The sequence below is a fragment of the Notolabrus celidotus genome, chromosome 4 (assembly GCF_009762535.1).
Source record: "Notolabrus celidotus isolate fNotCel1 chromosome 4, fNotCel1.pri, whole genome shotgun sequence".
NCBI lineage: Eukaryota > Metazoa > Chordata > Actinopteri > Labriformes > Labridae > Notolabrus > Notolabrus celidotus.
In genome coordinates this window covers 20,014,195-20,037,376 of record NC_048275.1, presented here as the reverse complement: position 1 = coordinate 20,037,376, position 23,182 = coordinate 20,014,195, and the positions used below count along the sequence as shown (strand labels likewise).

The 23,182-nt window shown below is 39.0% G+C and overlaps 1 protein-coding gene across 1 annotated transcript in view; it reads left to right on the top strand.

The window, feature by feature from the left end:
- desi2 (desumoylating isopeptidase 2) overlaps positions 1-22,542 on the top strand; it is a 26,838-nt gene extending 4,296 nt beyond the window's left edge. The window contains exons 2-5 of the mRNA XM_034681872.1: positions 11,526-11,598; positions 12,591-12,684; positions 14,453-14,594; positions 17,941-22,542. Coding sequence (XP_034537763.1) covers positions 11,526-11,598; positions 12,591-12,684; positions 14,453-14,594; positions 17,941-18,216 — 585 coding nt within the window. The 3' untranslated portion in view covers positions 18,217-22,542. The remainder of the gene's footprint in view (positions 1-11,525; positions 11,599-12,590; positions 12,685-14,452; positions 14,595-17,940) is intronic.
- The last annotated feature ends 640 nt before the right edge of the window (positions 22,543-23,182 follow it).

Below are 23,182 nucleotides of genomic sequence, written 5' to 3'. Positions count from 1 at the left end.
ATTGTATAAGCATGGAAATACACGTTTGAATGTAAACAAACAAGATAAAATACAATGACACATATTTATAACCAGGCTTTGGAGGTGCTGAGAAGAGCTAATAATCTCCTGGCTTTAAATTCAAACTGACTGAAAAGGTACAGGGTTAGGATGTGTCTCTATGTTGCTACTAGAGCTGATATTAGCTTATTGCTGTCACTGTTACAGAATTTGGCAAGTGCTGATAATGTCTATTTTTTTGCTCACAATTAGGTGAATAAGTGTTAAGTTGACTAAATTATTTAACGTCATCTCCATTGCTATTCTAACTGGTTTGTTAAACAAATTATTACTATTTTTTATGACTGTATTATACACTGAACCTATTATTGTTTTATGGAGATAGAGTTGTTCATAGGGTGTCTCCAATGTGCCAAATTGCCATATAATTAATCGAACAGAGCAATGTGTAATCAGCATGTGTAGGCATGTGGACATTAACCTGCAACGAGGACCAAAGCCTGGTGGTGCTAGCTCTGCTAACCTAAGCCCAAGCGGCAACCTCTGGTCTAAAAATATGAGTCCAAATCGGAAGTGCTAAAAACTGCAGTTCATCGAGGATCCGCTTGAGGCTGGCTCAGGAAGTACTGGAAACAACATACACACCAATTCAAAAAGGCCGATCTTTACAGCAGAAATAAACATGTTTACAGCCTGGTACAAAAGACGAGTGTAGTCTGGGTAGCTCATGTTTTGATTGGCACACACTGTACGGGGGGGCGAATTTTTTTCTAACGCAGCAATTTCGAAGATGTTGAGATAAAATGTGCCCGAGTCCAGGATATGATAATCTTTTATAGAGTATCATCTTGAGAGGCGTTCAGTGGGGTGACAATACGCAGCCGTCTCCTATTGTCCTTAATTTCTAACATGTATGTATCACATGATCCACATGTCTTCTAGACAAAACATCTATTGTTTACTAGTGTTCATCAGGAATATGATGTGTGTGTGTTGCTTCTCGGCCTGCAGCTGTCCTTGAGAGGATAACCACAAGTTTGTTCCTGCGTTATCATCTGACTGTAACACAGTGCTCTCAGCTAACCTACTTACAGTACATCTTGAGGTGACATGATGACAATGAGGCCTTTACTGGCCATAATATCTCTATAAAGTATATAACTATTACTATAGCCCAGAGGCCCTCAATATTTGTGGCCCCCTAACTTTTATTCCTTCACTCTGTGTTTTGGTCGGGTCACAGTGTGTTTACTGGGACTCCATGTCAACGATACGGAGACAGGCTGTTACTGGGTCACTTAGAGTCCACTGCTGCAAAGGCAATTTTTAACTTTCACTTTGGTTTATGGAGCAGTTCGCATATTGGTACTTTGCCAGTTGTAGGACCCTAGAATGCACAAAAACGGTGTGTTCCAACTTCCAAGTTTGCTTCTCAAAGAAAAGTGGACAGTGAAAATCAGCGATTGAAAGAAGAATGGAGTGAAACTTTTGAATTTATTGACCCTCCAACCACCACAAGACCCATGTGCTTAATATGCCAGGAGACTATAGCTGTGCTGAAGATTTCCAATTTTAAACGGCATTATAAGACGAGGCATAGGAATTTTGAAGAGACATTACCTCAAAATTCAGAGGTAAGAACTACAAAATTAATGCACTGAAATCATTCGACGATTGGCCTCAAAACAGCGCTTCAGAAACAGATGGATGACGTCACGGATAGTACGTCCATATTTTTTACAGTCTTTGCCTTAGCCACATTCTGCAAACCAATTTGACATCCGTAGGAGCGTCCCTACTCATAATGTGTCTTCATTCAAATTCTTTGAACAAAAAGAAATCCCAAATGGAACAGTTATTTATTTGTTTTCTTGTTTGAGAAACATTTACAGCACATATTTTGTGGCCACATTACTTTTAGCCCCACAAATATCACATCTATGTAGCAGTCAAAGTCCTATGACGTGATGATTTCTTATCTTCGGCATACAAGATAAGTTCTTCCCACAAGGTAATAACCCATAAAAGGATTCAGATTCATACAGCTTTATTTATCTCAGAAGAGTGATTTATTGTACAGCCAACCGAGTTACATTCAATAACTCAACTCAACTCAAACTTTATTGTCATTCAACTGGATAGCTTGTATACAGCTGAACGAAATTACGTTTCTCACATGGCAGGTGCAAAGCAGTGCAAGTGCAAATAAAACAACAGACAAACAATACACTGACAACAAATATCTTTCTTTATAAGGCCATATTACAGGAGCTGCTGTCTTATTTATGCTCTTTATTGACTCCTAAAGTTGTCAGTAGCTGTCATCTTCGGTCCCATGGACAATTTCTTTTTGTCATTCCTCGGACTCGCTCTGTCTTTGGTAAAAGTGCTTTTAATGTCTTTGCTCCCTCTTCTTTGTTTGAGCTTCAGGGTCGCCTGAAACTGGATTGTTTAATTCGATCGGAGGATTTTAAAACTAGGATTAAGGATGATCTGATCAGCTTGTGCACGTGTTAGAGTTTAACACTGCTAATTTATAAATCGATGTAATAGTTACTTGTTACTATATGTTTTGTCCTGTTCTATTTTGTGAAACTTTCTATGCAGCTGTCTTGGCCAGGACTCCTTTGTAAAAGAGACTTTGTATCTCAATGGGACTATTCCTGGTAAAATAAAGGTTAAATAAAAAATAAAAAAAAGACAGAATATAAAAACAAGAAGAAACAACAACATGAGGACAGACTAGAAAGGGCTGAATACATGAGTTAAAGTAAACTAGACTAATTATGGATAATGGAGTAAATAGATAAATAGATAAAACAGTAAGTGAAGTAGTGCAGGGTGCAAATGTTGCAATATATATATATATATATATATATATATATATATTGAATAAATAGAACAGCTAAACTAGTGAATTAAAATAAATAGGCAGTAATAAATAGTTATTAAAACACAGAGGGCACAGTGGTGGTCATTGTCAGTATAAAGTGACATGTAAAACAACAATTGAACACTGTCAACCACAGCATTCAAACATGCTAGTGACAGCTGATGTAATGTGAGGAGCTATGAGTACAACTAAAAAATGTATTGTGTTAGTCTGATGAAAGCTGGACTCATAAAAGACATGTAAACATGTTCCACTATAACACAGCGTTTAAAACCAAAGACAACACTTGTCTATTGCAAAAGGTGTCAGAGAAAAATTCTGTCTGCATTCGTTTCATGGCTTTCATCTCTAACATGTCAGGGAGTAATGAGTTTTACTGTCATTGAATTAGCTACAAAGAAAGCTCTTTAGAAAGTGATGCAACCTACAGGTCCTGCTGAGGTGAATATGGTGACTCTATATCTGAACCGGACCTTGTTTATTGGCTGAATTGTTAGTCCAGTGACCGGTTAGGTGACCATCTGTTTGTCTAGGAGGAAGCCAGTAAACCGTAAAAGTCAGATAACCGCCAAGGTTAAGACATGTTTCAGGATGAACAGATCCCTCTTTTCCTTGTTAGGATCAATACTGTCACATGACTTCCAGGAATATCTGTACATACATGAGTACACATACCCCTCACTCTCACCACTGTCATCCATTCTGCTTCCACTTCTCCCATCCAGTGAGCTCCTCCGGGCCGTCCTGCTCCCATCTCTGCTAAGTGGATTTCCTGGCCAGCTCTGAGTGCCTTAGTGAGCTGCTCTAATGAGGCAGCATTATCTGCACACCGCCTGTCTGCCTGCCAGCCAGCAAGCACTGAGGGCTGCTGTGTGTGTGTATAGTGTGAGAGAGAAGGTATCAGGGTAATAGATTTAACAGCGTCTCCAGATACTCAGCAGAGTAACGACGTGGTTGCTGTTGATCAATTCATCAATCTAGACTTTTCTACTGTCTAGATTACACAGAGCTGGATGCTCAGACAAGACTGTGAATAAGTTAGGAGTGTGCAGAGTTATTACAACACTCAGTAATGTTTTATATAAACAATGTAAGTTAAGTTTAGTGATCCATTGTAAGGTTTGAATTTTATGGCACTGAGCAGCCATTTAGTGTGATTAAAAAAAGGTGGAATGATTATTTTACAACTTTGGGATTTTTTTTCCACTCTAGCTGCAAAATAGCCCCACAATGTAACCCAATTAGAAAAAAAATGTAATGTTCATCCACTGAACTGAGCTTGCATTGCTCTATCTTTCAACACAATGTCCTTTTGAGCCTGTAACAGGATGCAGTAACCTTGCACTGTTCACAAAATCAATAGAGGTTACTCCTGTCTGTACAATGGGATACCTGTCAAAGCCCTCCACACTTTACTTGTTTGGTCACTCACGCCATAAACTAAATTAACTTTTTAGTCTAATTTTAGAGTTACTTGTTTGAATCTGTGGTTTTAGTACACTTTCCCAAAAGTTTAGCTTGTGGCATTTCTTTCATTCAATTAGAGTTTACAGATTAATATCATTCAGCACATATACAGGTGTGAAAATAGAACAGCTGCCATAATTTTTACATTAGCTTTCAACTATGAAAAGCTAAGATTTTATAGTAAAAAAAAATCTCTGATTCAAGCTTTTTATTTCTTTATTTTTAAGCTTTATGGCATTATTTTTCATTATATTATTAGTATTTTCTTCTTAACCTTTTTTTTTTGGCATTTTCAAGACGTCAACTTACCAATAAAGAGAATAGGCCAAACTGAATAGGCAAGGCAAGTTTATTTACAAAGCACCATTCATACAAAGAGCAATTCAAAGTGCTTTACAGAGTTAAAAACAAAAAACAGAACAGTAACAATCAACAAAAAACATACAGCAAACACTTCAAACATTTACATTTACATTTTATATGCAGCCAGTTATGTTTGATCTACTCTCTCTCTCTCTCTCTCTCTCTCTCTCTCTCTCTCTCTCTCTCTCTCTCTCTCTCTCTCTGTACTTATGTAACTTAACGTACATAGTAAAAAGTGTTGGGTCTTATTATTTATTTAAATTAGGAGGGATTATTCTAAACAGTCAGCCCCCTTCACTGCTCTGAAGTCCGTAACTTGCAGAGTCTTACGGTCCTGCCCGACACAGAACCACAACTGATCTTGTCATAACCGAAATTAACCTTTAATCATTCATCTCAGAACTTCTCCCCAAGGATTAAGACTCACACATTGAATCTTTTCTGTGTCGAGTCGCAGCCCGAAGCTGGCTCAGACCTCTTGACACCCCTACAGGGTGCCTGTATGCCCAACATTTAATTGTAGATCCAACATCAGGTTCATTCCATAACGCCATACCTTGTCAGAAAATATCCAATCTAAAATATGATGTTAAGCAAACATAAGCATGAAAACATTAAATATTTTAAAATCTAAGATCAAGAAAGAAAGACAGTAAATTTAGTTAAAAAATTTCATTAAAACTCAGTTTGTTAAAAGAAATTGCAAGTTTATAGTTACAGACAGAATTGATAGTGGTGAATCAACTGGTGAATCAACTGTTAAAGTAAAGGTTACATGCAGTCCAAATATATCAGTTCTGTGCTCACTGGACTTTGGGGCTTTTGTTTTACATTATTATACATTAACATTTTAAATGAAGGAAATTACAGCACTAAACTACAGAACATGAAGTGGGATGAGTAAAGTATTAAGTTACTAACTCCAGCACCAAGTTTCTTTTGATTCATCAGTGTCTTATTCTTCCTCTTTGCTGTCTTTAAGTCATCAAAAGCAAACAAACTTGCTGCAGTGCACACACACAGACACACACACACACTGAGGCTGCTCTAAGTTCTGTGGAGGAGGAGGAAGGTTTTAACGAGCTGAAGTAATGAAGTCTGAGATAAGCGTCTTATTTCAGCACCCAGGTGGGGGAGTAGCGTTCTTAACGAGCAGATTAGCTCACTTAAAATATTCCCACACACGGACAAAATCACCCAGCGGCTGCTTTTTGCATGTTCGTGTTTAGGCATCCGTCTGACACACAACTCTGGGGAATTAAGACAGCAGAATGAGCATAAATTTAGGAGTACTCCATTGAAATGCTGTTGTAGATTCTGGAGTAGTCTCGAGTGTTCAGGACCGCTGTCACCTAAAGCTCTGACTTCCTAGAAAAAGCTCTGAATTGAGAACTAAAGCAGCGAGGAACCATTTGTGTCTGAACTGTTGGAGTGTTTTACCCAAGGCTTTTCCTCTGAACTAACTGAGAGACACAGATGCCTTTTGTTTATGTGCTAAGAGAAACAAGTACCAAGAATTGCTGATTGAAACAGGATTTCTGGATTCTCATTATTTGATCAGATGATTTGAAGAATTCTCTCTGCAGAAAAATCATAAGAAATAACATTGTGAGGTTTTATGATCCAGTAGCTTTGGGGCGAAACATTGATCCTCCATTATTTTCAACATGGCATGTCTCAATGTAAAGGTGGTATTTTGACATACTCAGCTCTAATGACAGGTTTCTTCTATTTTTGGTGCAACATTTCAGCTTTTTGTGTGTCAGGAAACCCCCCAAACACAACAGTGTGAGACCTCAGACTGAATTGCATAAATGCGAGGAATGCAACAAAAACCCTGATTCAGCAGTCCTGCTAATTTTACAATAACTGAATGCATTTGTATGAATTACATGGAATAAGGTGGAGATACCCAACCCTAGTTGGAACATTTTTACCTCACTCTAACCTTATTTAATTCCACTCATGTTGTTTCCCCTTGATTAAAGTTCCTTAAAGGCAATTTTTAGAAGAAGATTCTGTTTCACTGAAGCTCACATATTTGTGTTCATTATTACCTTAAGAAATAGTCTGTGCATGCTGTTTCCACTGAAGGAATTAATGTCAGAAGTGTGTTTTATCAAGTCACACCACCATTACATGCCTGCAAGAACTGCGGTGTTTGGACCTGCTCCCAGAACAATTTTCATTCAGGATTAATGGTATAGTGTGTAGTATTTATCAGCACATATCCATCTTGTATTGTCATGTTGCTACAGGAGCACAGAATGGAGAAACTAGGGCCAAGGGCTGTTTTTGTATTTTGGGCAGTGGCTGCTGAAATGCAGGGGTTGGGAGTCACTTCAGTTACATCTCTCTTAAAATGTCACTGGAACATGTCTTGTAAACTGCATGTCTCAGATCCTCCTCTGAGACTCAGTAATAGTCGCAAAGTGGCAACGTTTTCTTTCATGTTTAAGCCAAAAAACAAATCAGAGTTTGTCTGACAGGTGATTACTTCTACCCATTAAAAATCCTCTAATTTTAAAAAGCATCCAGGTATGCTAGCCTGCTAGTGATGCTAAACAACATTAGCTACTAACATCAGTTCACAGCACTTTATTTAGTTATTAATTAGGGCCCGAGCACCGACAAGGTCGGCGAAGGCCCTATTGTAACCCTAAGGAATTTTCTTCTTCAAAAATGGATCAATAGCGCCCCCTTCTTTCCAACGGGGCATCCCCGCAACACAGTTCAACTTCCATGCATGACATTTTTTTCACATATCTATCAGGCAAGGACCTACAAAAAAGATGCCTAATGTCAAGGTCAAATCCCAACAGAAAGTCGGCCATCTTTTTTCCCCCAATTTTTCACCTGATTTGCAAGGGTGCGTATTTAAGAGATCTTGCCCTAGGCCTTTTCTCCGATCAAATCCACACCACGCACATTTTGTAGTAAACACATTGACCATTTAAAGTTATTAGAAAAATGTCGCGAAATCTAAAAACTGGGGGCGTGGTAGACTGTTAAAACTGGAGGTTCTCTTTGCAAACTGCCAAAAACTTGAAACATTAGCACCACCTAATGGACACAAGCGGTATTTACTCTTAGATCCTGCTTTTACCATGCTTGTGATCACAACTCTTTCTATAATGATTTGTGATGAACAATCCTTTAGAACATCATTAAAGTCACAGCATCACCTACTGGTGACAGGCAGTACTACAATGTACACTATACTGCTAACTGCACAAGTATGCTCACAGTTTCAGCCTAGGCCTCATACAGTGCAGCACAGCAACACCTGCTGTACATCAGGCAGTGGCACACATCAGACGGTGCTTGTGTGAGGGCCCGTTCATTGCCGCTTGCGGCTTTAATTTCATTTTATTTTGGAGTTCTTAAGCTTAAACTGCTAGGACAGGAGATATAGTAACGGGAACAACAGACCTTTATAGAGGATTAAACCCACTGTACACGGGGCAAATGATTTAACCACTGAGTCTTACTTGCGTCACCATGGCACATTATGTGCTGATTGGGCCGATGTCTGTCAAAAGGGCAAATATCAGCTCATACTGATGTTAAACTGATTCATCAGTGCATCCCTATCTTTAAGTTTTACACATAGACTATATAAATAATGGACGTAGTATCCGTGACGACACCCATCTGTTCCTGAGCGCTGTTTTGAAGCCAATCAACGGCGGCAGCCATATTGGAAATGCGGAAGTCAACCAGGCAGAGTGTGATGTAAAGAGGCGGAGTTTGAGCCTCCTAGCCAAAAGCTATGTGTTCCCGTCCGGGAGTCAAGTCAGTCATGTCCTTATTTGGGCAAAAGCTTGTAATCTTAATATCTTCTGAACCATTGCATTAGAAAAAAATTCACCCCCCGTATAGTGTGTGCTGATAGAGAAATTAGCTACGTAGAGCCAAGCTGTTTTTTGAACCAGGCTATAAACACGTTTATTAATGCTGCAAAGATCGTCTTTTTTGAATTGGTGTCTATGTGATTTCTGGTGTTTCTGCAGCCAGCCTCAAGCGGATTCTCGATGAATTGCAAGTGTATAAAGCTTCCACATGGGCTTCATAGTTTGAGACCGGAGGTTGCCGCTTTGATTTTTACACAATCAAACATTTTCCACTGTTCTTATGTGTATAACTTGCTTTCCTCACACTTTAAAGGGTTCATATACAATATAAAAATGAACCCCTAGAAGCTCTAAGTAGTTATCTATCTTTCAGTGATTTTGACCTTTACCCCAGTATCTACATGGCAGTTAGAAAGATTTGGCTTCAAAATATTCTTGGTGTTTAAGAGTCTCAGTCTCATTTCCTGGAAAATAAAACAGCTTCCCGTGACTCATCCTGCGCTGGGTGTATACAGATTTTGGGCTCTGAAATACTTCCTTCAGATTAATGTTTCTCCCTCAAGAAGCACAGGACCTATGAGCTCGCTTTTTTGGTATGGGTGGTTACAGAGTTTTTGTTTGAATCCTCTCTTGATCAACGCAGTGTGTTCTGTTAACACTTCACCATCTGCATCAAGTCCCCCAAGTTATCAATTCAATGATACACTTACTTTACTGCTCATCTTTTGTTCCTTTGTAAGTGAGAAATATAACCCGTTCCTCTAGCATTACTTACAGGCTGTACAGCATTAAACATAATTGTATGGTAGTGTTTATTACCTGTAACTACATGCAACAAGTAGCTTTCGCTCAGGTGTCCTCTTCATCATCCCTGCTCAGTTGGCAAACAGCCAGTAGGCGATTCAGTGTCAGTGTCACTTTTATGATCACATTTTTAGATGAACTCTTTCTGACTGTGCAGAATTTGCAATGCATATGTGTAGCAGAGACCGTCAACTCTGTCACAGTTAAATGTGTTCAGCTGCGTATTGTATTTGCATAACACTTAAAAGGAAGTAAGAGAATAGCTTTTAAATAGCCTTCTGTGGCTGAGTCTTCCTGTGCACTGTTCATCACACACACTGAGGGAACGCACCTGTGCTGCAAGAAGAACTTTGAATGACTTGTAAACACTTCAGTCATCATCTGTAAAATCAGTTAGCAAAAAAAGAACAGAACCTTCCCTGTAGGTTACAGTTATATATAATGTTCCTGATTAATATGCTGATTACTTTCTAGTAATCAATTAGAGGAGTATGTGTATAACACTGAAATACTAACTGGCTTTATTGGTGCCGTCTTGCCTTCTTCAGAATTTTGTCTGGAGGGTTGTCCTGGAGTACCAGATTAAAAAAAAGGCCCAAGACATACAACCTAAATAGACTTTAATTAATTGATTAATCAAAGTAATTTCATTTCATTTCTTACTGTTGAATTGATACATTCATTTATCCAGCCCAGGTTGCTGGTCCTTATCTCTGTGAGTGAGAATTAGTTCCTTTCTGCTTTACTTCAGGTAAATTAGTTGCACCTTGCTACGTCATAATAATGACAAAGATATAATCAGTATCACCAAAATAAATGACCTACAATAGGGATGCAAGATATTATTGGCACATTATCGGTATCGGCCAATACTGGCTTTAAAATGAACTATCGGATATCGGCCAACACGCCGATATCCGCCGACATAATTAACCGATAGAATAATGGGCTGCTGCACACGTGTTTACACGTTGGGCTCATGTTTGAAGTTAAATTTGAATTTAAGCAGCAGTCTGTAAGGTACATGTAGCTGACTAATTTCGGCACATTTACTGTCAAAGAGTAAACCATTTTATTTAATTTGGGTTTAATTGCTGTACAGTTGCACTTTTCACATGTTCCCTGTGAACAGAGGTCCGGTTTACTTACTATGTCAAAATGTGAAATTGGCCAAATTTGCCCTGGTTGTGGGTTTTGTTATGATTGTCTCAGGGAGAGCATCATCCAAGTTTTAAGTAGGATGTATCTTTTTGTATGAATTTTGTTTGAAAGCAATTATCAGAAATAAATATGAAGTTTTAAGTATGAAGTATTTTTCTTATTTTGCAGAAGAAATGAATATAACATAAAAAATTTGATAAGAGTTTTACCATAATACTGTATGCTAATTCCAATACAGAAGAGAATTGATGATCTCTGCAATTAGGTGTGCGGTAAAAAATACCTGTATCGGTTATCGGCTAAATGAGATGTAAAGTATCGGCATATCGAATATCGGCAAATAAATCCAATATCATGCGTCCCTAACCTACAATATCATCAGGTGTAATCCCTGAGTTAATCAGACACTGGACTATGCTCCTGTATGTGTGTTTTGTGTGCATGTTGTGTAGAAAGATTGCTGAAAAGATGTTGAAGATGGTTAACTAAAATGTACGCTGCAGATTGACTGAGACTTATTCAGAGTCTTGAAATGTCAAATCAACTACATTCCCCACACTCGCCCCCCGACAGCTGCTTTGATAAGAGATCTTTTTCACACCAGTGAACTCTGCCCTGCAACAGCCCAGCCAATCATCTTTTGACCTCGGGTTGTTACACTGACACATACACCATAAGCCTGAAGAGATGGATGGGACGATGAGGTCACTGCTGCTGGATGATTGATTTTGTGTATCCCCTTCCTTGTGTTTGTATGTAGGCTTCTGTTTTATTGTCTGTGTGTGTAAGTGAGTAAATACCAGTGGCTTGGCTGTGATCATTGGTGATTGTCCTCTGCTGAGTGATTCAGTGAGTTACTGCCAGGAAAGAAATGAAAAAAGGAAAGCACAATCCGGCTGTTGGTAATAAAGTTGCCATTTGACAGTAGCATGTTAAAACTGTACCTCTATTATAATGTATTTCTGTCTCTTTTTCATTTTCAGTACTGGATCAATGAGTTTACCAGCTCTCTAGGCATTGGTGTCTTCCACTCAGGGATTGAGATCTATGGCAGAGGTAAGATTACGCAGAAATACAACACCCACCATATCAGTTGACTTTCTGCTTGTGGATGTTGTTACAGAAAAGACACCTGGTTTGGCCATGCTTAGAAATGTTAGAATTTGTTATTTGTTGTTCGTAGGGTTGAAAAATTCCAGGAATTTTCAAAGTTGGAAACTTTCCATGGGAATAAATGGGAATAAACCAGGAATTGAAGATTGGCTCTTAATAGGTAACTTAAATATAGTTAATCCTGACTAAAACAACCAGATTCCATACAAGTACAGTTGAATATCTATACTATTCCTCAATCACATGCACATAGCACACTGCTTACTGCAGGGCTATTGAGACCACACCCCCTACATGCACTGTGCATTCATCCATCACATGCACAGATGATTTCTAGAATCCTGCAGAGGCTAGGCTTGAGAAGCTCGAGGGAAGATGCTTTTTTATTTATTATTTTGAATGGGACTTTTTTTGGGATTGCATTTTTGTTAATTTTTTAATGGTTTGGGTTCGGGGGGGATGAGTAATATTTAACTCAACAGTCATGTTTTTGTTCTTCAATGAAATAATTCATTGTTCAATAAAATATTGAACACTTGATAAAGTTCTACTTACAAATAAATCTGTTTAATTCTATCATTTTAGATGGATGTCTGCTTATAAAAAAAACAAATATTTATGCTTGGATATGATACCTTTCCATTAGATTACCCCCAATTCCCAGTTAATTCCCATTAATTCCCATGGAATGTTTCCAATTTGGAATATTTCTAAAATTCCCCAGCTTAACTACCCATGGAAATTTACCGGAAACTTACCGGAAATATTCCACCCCTTTGCAACCCTAGTTTTTAGAGATTTTTTTTAGAAAGACTGATTTCTGGTCAAATATGTGTTTTCATGCACTCTCTCTCTCTCTCTCTCTCTCTCTCTCTCTCTCTCTCTCTCTCTCTCTCTCTCTCTCTCTCTCTCTCTCTCTCTCTCTCTGTGTTTAGAGTTTGCCTATGGAGGACATCCATACCCATTCTCAGGGATCTTTGAGATCACACCAGGTGAAGCAACTGAACTTGGCGAGACCTTTAAGTTCAAGTAAGTGCAGGATATTTGGTTTCTGCATGTATGCACACACATGGCTCATCAGACAGGGAATGTATCTTTGTGACATAAGAGCCAGAAGATGCATGAGCACATAGAAGGCAAAACAAAAGATAGATATTTGCAGGAAGAAGCATCTTATGTAAAAAGACATGCTGATTCCATTAATGTTTCATTTATATTAGGGTCATGGTTTACCCACTGAAAAAGGTGTGTCTAGTCAGCTAAATAATCACCATCCATCAGTCTAATCTGTTTTACTCAAACAGATAATGATTGGCTAACATTGTTGACATTTTCCTGTAATGGGGCCTGCTGGTTACTGCTGCTACGGCATAAAGAGATTAACAAAAAGTACATGGACAGAGGGCAGAAAGAGTAAAGCATGTGACACATTTTGTGATTTCACACTCAAACCCATGGTTGATGGCAGCTGACTTCTTTTAAAACACAGGGAGAGAGAGAGAGGGAAAACAGAAGATTGGGGTGGGAGGGATGTTTGATCTTGAAATGGAACATATGTGAAATTAAGATGAAAAAAATGCCACATAAATAAGTGTTGTGTCTCGTTCTTCTTTGTTCTACCGTTGCATTAGAGTCTGCTGTGGTGGTGGTTAGACATCAGGTCTGACAGTCAGTTCAATATTTTTCAGGACTCCCACTATCAGCCAAGAGTCTCAGTTTGTGTATGTCTTTGTATTTGTGTGTGTGTTTGTGTACCCAGTACTACTGTGCTGCTGTGTATTACTTCTGCTCTAGATGATCTGCCCTGTGGCTTTACACAGACTCTGCTTGGCACACATACATACACTCTCTTGCACAGACACACTCTCCTGACTCAATGTATGCCACTAGCCTATGAGTATGGATCATGGGGGATAAATACCAACCTATCAGAAAAAAAACAACTATCTTCGCCAAAAGCAAGATGAACCAACAAACAAACAAAAAAACCTTAGGATGTGAATTTTTATACTGACAGCCTAACGCCTAATGTAAAATGCTTTCACACTACACATTCACAGGACATAATAGCATAGCAATTTTTAGTAAGGTTTCATGTATAAAAATTGCTATAATCATTAAAAAAATAAAAATAAAAATGAGTCCAATGGTGAAATATTTCAATAACTATTGTATGGATGTGTTCAGAAATTCATGATCCCAGAGGATGAACCATTATTACTGTGACAGTGTATGTATGGACATTTTGTACTTGTCCATTACTTTGATCTATGTCTAAATGGCTGCAAAGGTAACATTCTCAGCTTCAGTGCATATTCATAAGCATTATCATGCTGATATTGTCGTCCTAGATGTTTAATTCTTGATGAGCTACATTACACTAACTTTTAAGTCACTTAAGGCAATCTTTTCATCTGAAGATTTTCTATAAAAGAGCTTTTACAAAAATCAACAAACATGAAAAAGCATACACGCCAGGCAACATTTCAGGCCGATATTGGAGGATAATGTCAGAGGATTGGTGTTTTGGTCAGGCTCTAATTACAGCTCCTTAGGCTCTAAGACACTGTATTTGTGAATGATTCACACAACAGTAAATTGAGGAAATATTGGGTAATCAATCAGTGCTGTGTCCCCATCAAATTTGTATCAGAGGTTTGATGTTGCATGAGCCTGATTGATGATGCAAAAGAGGTTTAAACCAAATGCCTGGAAGTTTTTGCTTAATGTTTGGACAGTGAGTAATGAAATGTTGTAATACCCTCCCGCACCCCCTCACCCCCTCTCGTGTCTTCAGAGAAGCCATTGTGTTGGGCAGTACAGACTTCACAGAGGAAGATGTGGAGCGGATCGTGGAGGAGATGGGGAAGGAGTACAAAGGAAACGCCTACCACCTCATGCACAAAAACTGCAACCACTTCTCCTCAGCACTGTCAGAGGTATGTGCACACACACACAAACACACACGCAACCCATTTGGACAAACCTACATAATGCTCTACTGCATTGCACCATTTGGCTGTTCAGCTGAATTTCTTGACATAATATCCAGTAAAAACTACAGAGTAAGCCATAAAACCATGTCCTGACTTTGTTTCCTGTTACAAGTAAGAGCACTACAAGTGTGTGTGTGTGTGTGTGTGTGTGTGTGTGTGTGTGTGTGTGTGTGTGTGTGTGTGTGTGTGTGTGTGTGTGTGTGTGTGTGTGTGTGTGTGTGTGTGATTGTGTCGGCTTAGCTTTGTGTGACTAATGAGTAGGGAGTCTTACAGTTAGTATCTAGCACTGAGATCTGGATTAAGACACACTGTAACGAGCCGTGACATGCAGTGCCGACTGGCAAACACACAGGGGTCACACACACACACACACACACACACACACACACACACACACACACACACACACACACACACTCTAACAGAACCTACACTTATTACACATAAGATATACACAAATATTTACCACATGTTCAGATACTTAAAAAAATGTATAAATACATACAAAAAAATATACATCAGAGGTATACATGTTTAGTTGACTTAACATTTATATCTCACAAATCGGTACCAACATTACAAGTCAGCTAAACAATTTAGTCGTATATAGGCCCGAAATGCCAGTCATGTGATACAGTATTTCTAAGCTGCAGCTCAGCCACCTGTCCCTAGACAGGGCTGTGCTCTGGGCTCAACCAGAGCACAAGCACAGACATGTGGACATCAAGCTGCAGGAAGGACAGAAGGCTGATGTTGCTAGCTCTGCTATTGTTAGCCACACCTATTTGACATGATTCACTAACAGACTCAGTGATCCAGTGTCTAGCTGTGCCAAATAAATTGTGTTCATTTTTCACTGTTTTCTGTGTTTGACCTGTCAGTTATAGTCAGTGGTGGACAAAGTACACAGTTTCATTACTTAAGTCAAAGTATAGATCCTCCTGGTTAAATGTTACTCCAATACAAGTGAAAATTGTTCAGTCAAATTATTACCCGAGTTGAAGTACTGAAGTACTTGCTTTTAAAAATACTTAATTATTCAAAGTACTTCTTAAAAAATCTTAAAACGTTGTCTTTTCAAAATACACAAGTGCAGTCAAGATTGCAAAGGAGTACATTCTGTTACATTATGTTTATTTAGAAACCATAACTTGAAACCTCTAAAAACTATACCAATGTAATAAAAACAGCAACTAAGATACTCCAAGCACAGACAACTTAGTTTGAAATGTTCATTTGGAGTTAAACAAACGTTGTAGCTCAACACACTTTTTTGGGTTGGACTGTGAATTTTGGTATGTTTGGGCAGACTGGGAAACAGGGAGAACATTTCAAACAATACGTATAATTCTTCATTTCAAAAACCTCTAACACGTGCTGAAGATATGGCCATGGGTGCTCAGGTGGAGAATTATAGCCATCATTTCTACCTCTAAATGAACTGCCTGATCTGAGGGAAATCTGCTCTGTGTTTGCTCCACATTGAACTGTGGAGACTCACGATATACAGGTACAACTAAACCACTGAGACAAACACAACTACACAAACACATTTTACTGTCTTAGGATCAGTCTTCAGAAAAGAGAAGGAAATTTATGAGCTGACTTCAAAGCTAAAGTAGTGAGTAACTCGAGCATTGATAGAAATGTAGTGGAGTCAAAAGTACAATAATTGTCTTCAGAATGTAGTGGAGTAAAAGTAATAAGTTCCCCAAAAAATAATCAAGTGAACTCAAGTAAAGTACAGATACTCAAAAAATGTACTTAAGTACAGTACTCAAGTAAATTTACTTTGTTACTGTCCACCACTGGTTATAGTTATACAGCATTGAGTGTAATTGTATGATTGCGATGATGTAATAATGAAGGGAGGAATCTTAATTGTAAACTTAATAATAATTAATGCAGCATAAACAAAAAGTACAAAGAAGAGTACAATCTGTTGGGTCCATATAGTATGGTCACCAAGCTGAAGTGATGAACCGCTTTATAAGACATCTTTGTGGTTGACAGCTAAATCAACTACTGGTGTCTCCTTATGAAACTTTATAAAAACAGACGTTCAGAGGCTTTAGAGAATGTTTTGATAAGCACAATTTAGCATTGACTGTGAAACACCCCTCCCAGAAGCTATAGCTGTAAAAGAGATCAGGTCGTTAAGAGATTATAATTAGACCTCACCTTGACGAAGTGGCCCCCTGAGAGAGAGAGAGAGAGAGAGAGAGAGAGAGAGAGAGAGAGAGAGAGAGAGAGAGAGAGAACCACCAGAGATTCCATAGGTCTTTCCCAAGCAGATATCATTCAGTACTACAGTAAATTAATAAATTGCTGTCATAGAGGCAAGATAATGGCGGGATATATTTTCATTCATGTATTTATTTATGACATTTTTTTGTTCTACAACAAGATCAGCTACATTTGAAAATATCCTGGTGGCTCCAACAAATATCTCCTGACCATCGACTTTATAATAATGTGGACAGTCCTTAATCTCCTCCCATTGTGAGATGTGAAGCCACAATACGGCCTCAGTGCCCCATTATAATTAAGGAGGCGGGCTCTATCACCCGTACTGCAGTTAGTCTCCAGGGAAGCTCTAACAAGTTTGGCTTCACTCTGGATAGCTGTTGTTCTTTCCTTTTGTTTTTACAGTCTATGCCTCTGGCACAGAAAACAACTAATACCAGGAACAGGGAAAATAATTGCTGATCAACATGTTTTGAGAGCAAAGTAAAAAACATTTTCTGGCTCCATCATGCCAATTATTCTTGTAGGTAAAGAAGCTTAATTGGCCTCTTACAGCCACCTTTATACGAATCAGTTCCAGCATTTAAAAAGATTTATATTGAGAGAGAGAATACCTTTAATTCAGCTGATTTAGCAAAAGGTACACTCATCACCACCGCAGTGTTTGATGTTCAATTTGGAAGTTCTCTTGAACTCATCACATGCTGACACTACACTTTCATTTTTCAAACATGAGCTTATTAAAGATATTTTTACTGTGCTTGTTAAAAATAAGCCCTCCTGGTGGTCAGAATAGAGCTGAATGAAATGTATGGTATGGTGTGCACCTCTTAATCCTGCAGGGGCCCAACAGAGGGTGCTGACGTTACACACAACAGCCCCAGCTGGAAAAGACAATGAGTTCACTATTAACAATATTAACACATTTGATATAGTAAAATAATGACAAATGAAGGCAAGTGTAAACATTTGTAACTTGTAATGGCCTCTAATAAGAACCTTTTTCTCTCTTCATCCTTCCTCTTGAACTATTCCTCCTCAGATCCTGTGCGGCAGGGAGATCCCTCGCTGGGTAAACCGCCTGGCCTACTTCAGCTCCTGTGTGCCCTTCCTGCAGAGCTGCCTGCCCAAAGAGTGGCTGACCCCTGCTGCCTTACAGTCCAGCGTCAGCCAGGAGCTGCACGGAGCAGGAGAGCTGGAGGAGGCCGAGGACGCCGCCGCCACTGCCTCCCTGGCATCCATGTCACCCTGCTCGCCTTCGTCCTCCTCGAGCCCCACGTCCTTCCCCCGTCACTCCAGACACCAGCCTCGCCGGTAGAAGCTGCTAGGGGCTGCTGGAAAACGTAGGGGCTGGAATTGTGATCACAGAGAGACTGTAAGGTAGCAGAAAACTTGCAAGAAGGAAGCGTCTCAATTTGCCAGAAGTCCTGTTTAAGTGTCTTCGAGCAAGGCACTGAACTGCTGCCGGTTCCTGGTTCATCTGTAAGACCCCTCAGAGATGAAGAGGGACTTTTCCTACTGACAGAAACGGGACCATCTCGCAGTGAACATGGCTGCTGGATTCTGATATCACACCTAAAATCAAGACTAGTTCCCCACAAATCACTTTCATTATCTTACCAGGCAGACCACAGTGTTGAAAGGAAGCAAGGATGGTTGTCTGCTCTCTACTCTTTTTATAATCTAGGAAATCTACCAGCCACATGCAGATTTTACTGGCAGCTAGTTGATGGATGGTGCTAACATTTCTGTTTGAGTCAGTCTGTAAACATGACTCCAAGCCAAGGGAGTGAACTTTAATTTGGCGGAGGAATCCTGTATGTGTCCAAAACCTACCAACTACAGTGTATCATATAGTGTTCAGCTCATGATTAAAGGTGGAAATATTTATGTTTTAAAAAATATGGTTATTGATTTGGACTTTTTAGTTTAGTGTTTGTCCTTTCTCTTATAAAATGCAAGCTAGTTAAACCTCTCCAGGCTTCTAAGTTTATCATGAAAACCCTGACTGGGTCTCTTAAATGTAGCAATCTTCTGATAGTAACCTTTATTACATCGCTAATGCAGCTATACTGCACAAACCAATGCAACAGACACAGAAAAATGCCCCTGTTTTTCTGTTGTGAAGTTAAAATGCCTTATGGGGTATTTCCAGTATGAGGTCATTGCAGAGAATGTAGTGGGCAAAAAAACACTACTGCATTGATCTGTCCTATCAGTAATGGTAGCCCTAGTTTATATTAATTGCAGTTTGAAATCATCACTAGCCAAGTGCTGGTTTTATTTCACATGTGGCTGGTAATGTTTCTTCTCCAGCCTACTGTATGTGGTTAGCTGGTGAGATACTGAAAGCAGCAGGTGGAGTCTGGACTCTATAGACGTTGCCTCGTAATGCTGTGTGTGCATCACAGGAACTCAGCCTTTTGACTCTTTCTCTTTTTTCTCTCACAGCAGACTGGACATCCTTAAAGACTACTATCAGCCTCACTTTCGCCAAACTTGATGTAAAAAAAAAAAAAAAAAACAGACCCAGCACCAGTTTCTTAAATGTGTGCAAAGCATTTGACACCCTGTGGATAGGTTGGTTTCTGTTCATGTTTGTCTTTTGAGTCTTTTTCTTTGTCCTCTTTTTATGTCTGTTGTGTTTCAGCAGTTTTATCTGTAAAAACAATCCTACCTGCATCAGCCCCAACTGTATTAGTTATGGCACAGAAGCAGATATTTCCAAGCTAATAACACATTTAGTTACATTTTTCAACATTTAGATAATGTGGCAAGCTGTGACTTTTGGAGGATAATGTGACAACATTTTGTTTCCAGAAAACTGTCTGTTTAAATCCGGAGCAAAAGAGGATGTTTTTTTTTTCTCTGTAGCAACTGCCATTGTGCCTTTGAGCAAGATACATTAAGAACCAGTGTGTAAGATCAAGAGAAGTCTATAGGCAGAAGTACAGTCTTTGAAATCACATTTCATTTATTTATCATTATCTGGAAATTTCATGTTGCGCTCATGAAGAGAGGGCGGGGAGGGGGTCTCACACACAGAGATATGCACAGCACAGCCTTTCATGGACAAACCCTTGTTCCAGAGAGGGCCTTCAACAAAGCGTAAATACTGAACCCTCCAGGAAGTTAATGACGTCAGACTCAGACTCACTTCAAAGTCTGTGAGTGTGTGAGAGTGTAGACTTTTGGATTGGGCCTTTTAAGAGTCCATCAGTTGGCTGTGGCTTTCAGCCTCTCACTAAATCTTACAAACTGCTTTTTAAACCTAGAAGTGCTCCAAGACTGTAGCTGTACTGGACTGCTCCTAGTTTTCAGTGTGCTTGTCTTTGTTACTATAGTTGAGTAGTCCTGGTGAAGATCAGATAGTTGAAGTTCATGATTCAGCCCATATTGGTCTGTACGATACGTGAGAAGATTTAACATTTAATGCAAAGGACGGGACTGGAGGAGCATCTTTAACTGACCTGTCACCATGAGCAAGCATCCTCATGGTCACTTTCCTTACATTGGTGTCAATTCAGAGATCAGAAGTGTTTCATTTTAAGAGCTCACACACTGTTTTTTATCAATCTTGAATCACTCAACCATCATCTACTACCATGACAAGTCCTTGTATCATCTTAAATCTGCTGAGGATGGTTTTTACACTTTTCAAGACAAAGCTGCTTTTCCTCTATGATGAGCACCTCACTGAAACTCTTTACATGCTGTCAACAACAACAGATATACTGCAGAGTGTGTGACATCCCAAAAGAGAGCCATGGATGGTTTGAAACAATCGTTTTTACCTGTTTAGCTTGTAGCCTCAGATCAGACTACAGGCAGGAAAACTGTCAGTCATGGTGAACACGGTCTTTTGTTTGATCTTTTTACCCTTCAAAGTGTTTCTCTGTTACATGGACTCTGGCCTTTTTGTCTGTTTTATGTTGGATAAACTCAGGACCCTTAAAGGCTTTGTAAAATAATCCTTTTACCTTTTTTTACCCCACATTTCATTTGTGTTTCTGTTACTTTTTCTAATGCAGTAGTCACTCCACAGAGCTTTTTTCAACAGCACACTGTGGCAGTGCACTTTTATACTTCACTCTTTGATATAAAAAAGAGCTTTTGTTTACAACCTGGATGTTTGTATGTGAGCCTGTGCTGCTCTTTATGTTTTTTTTCCTGATTGTGCATGAATGTGTGAGTGTCTGCACACACTCGTATTATAAATGGTTTCAACAACCTGCCAACTGGGCCAACTTGCCTGACATCAAACACACACTCACACTCACACACACAAGAAGAACACTTTTATCAGATGTAGCAGCATTTCATAGGTTTTCGTGGGGACAAACAATTGCTGCCTCTCCGGGATATAGGGTTTTCATAAGACCAAGTAAACTTTCTGTCCTCAGGCTACATTTCGATATTTTCAGTAACAATATTCGGGCACTCCGGTAGAAAAAAAAAAGATCTCAACTTCTGATTAAATTTTCTTTCACAACTTTATTTCCTACTAGATGAACACAACAGATGCAGCGTCACAGCATGACGCACGACAGCAACGATGACATTTCTTGTGAAACCAGCACGTTTATGTAATTTAGAGTGACAGGTTTCAAGTGGGAGTATTATGGACTTAATTTTATCTTACACTTGTGTTTCAGAAAGTTTGAATAAGAGTCATATTTATTTTGAATGCACTGCTACAAACTGACACTCACATACTGCTCTTATTGGCGCCCTCTGCTGGCTATTAATTGAACTGTTACCTGTCTATCACTGAGGTTTCCCTTCTACAGAAAACCTAAGAAGACATGCATCCACTCCTTTTTTTCTTCTTCCCTTTGTTTTGCCATGATGAAGAAATCTCATCTCATCATTTTGAAATCTCAACTAAATGATCACAATGCTAAAGCACATAACACATATGGCACTGTAGGCAGTATGGCTTGTCATGGTCTTGCCAATCAGAGTGATTAACTATTGTTTATTTGTCATAGATTCCTGGCAAATGATCAAGAGAAAACAAACTTTGTTATTTTTGGATAATCTGTTGTGATAGAAAAATGAGTCACATTTTGAATTGACTCGTTATCACAGCATAATGAAGTTAATAAATATATGGATGCATGTCTGCTTAGGGCTTCCACAGCCTCCGCTTTCTTCACATCAAATACTGTCCTACTGTTGTAAGGTTATTTGTGTTTATTCTCAAGCAAACCACAAGATCATCAAACATTAGTTATCCCACAGATTTGGATTTTACAATAAATGCCTCTTGAAGGTTACTTTACGTTCATCTCAACAACAAAAAACACCATCCATCACCATAACTAAGGCCAAAGATAGCTAGAACTCCACCAACCTGCACTCTTGTTTTTAGTTGCCATTAAATTATCTTCACTTTTTGGAATGTCTCATGTTTAATCCTGTTATTCCTCTGTTAAATATGTTCTTTTTATAGTCAAAAATGTACTTTGTTTTCAAGACATTTGATCCTCTTGTGTGAGCTGTAAGCGTTGATGGGGAAATCTCAGTCATCATACACCAGAAAAACTGACCACATCTGTTTTACATACAACTTCCACAGAGCCTTCAGAGGAGTGGAGCCAATTTGTACCCTGTTATAAAGTTAATAAAGAAAAGTATACAACCTGGGTCTCCATTGTTTCTCTCCTTTAAAAAGTGAATCAGTTCTGTGAGCTAATAAGGTTATTTTCATGTGAACATGGTCAGCCACTAGAGGGGGACAAACACTGATCAATAATTTAGTAGCAGCATCACAAGGGTCTGTTACTGTTTATTGCCAAAAGCTTTGAACTGGCTGACATAATTATGAATTATAAAGTTCTTTCTAATGATGCATCAAAATTCTCATTGGTGAAACACTTTGCAGAATGCAGAAAAACTCATCCATGCATTTATCTTTAGCAGACGAGACTACTGGAACTGAGTCTTTACAGGACTCCCTAAAAAGTCCATCAGACGGCTGCAGCTCATACAGAATGCTGCTGCTGGAGTCCTAATAAGGACCAACAAAGTAGATCACATCACTCCAGTTCTTAGATCTCTACACAGGCCTCCTCTGTCAGAGAATAGACTTTAAAATCCTGCTGATGGTTTATAAAGCACTGAATAGTTAAGGCCCAAAATACATTGCTGAACTGCTGCTACTTTATGAACCATCTCAACCTCTGAGATCATCAGGTACTGGTCTGCTTTCAGTCCCTAAAGTCAGAACGAAACATGGTGAAGCAGCGTTTAGTCATTCTGCACCACATACCTGGTACACA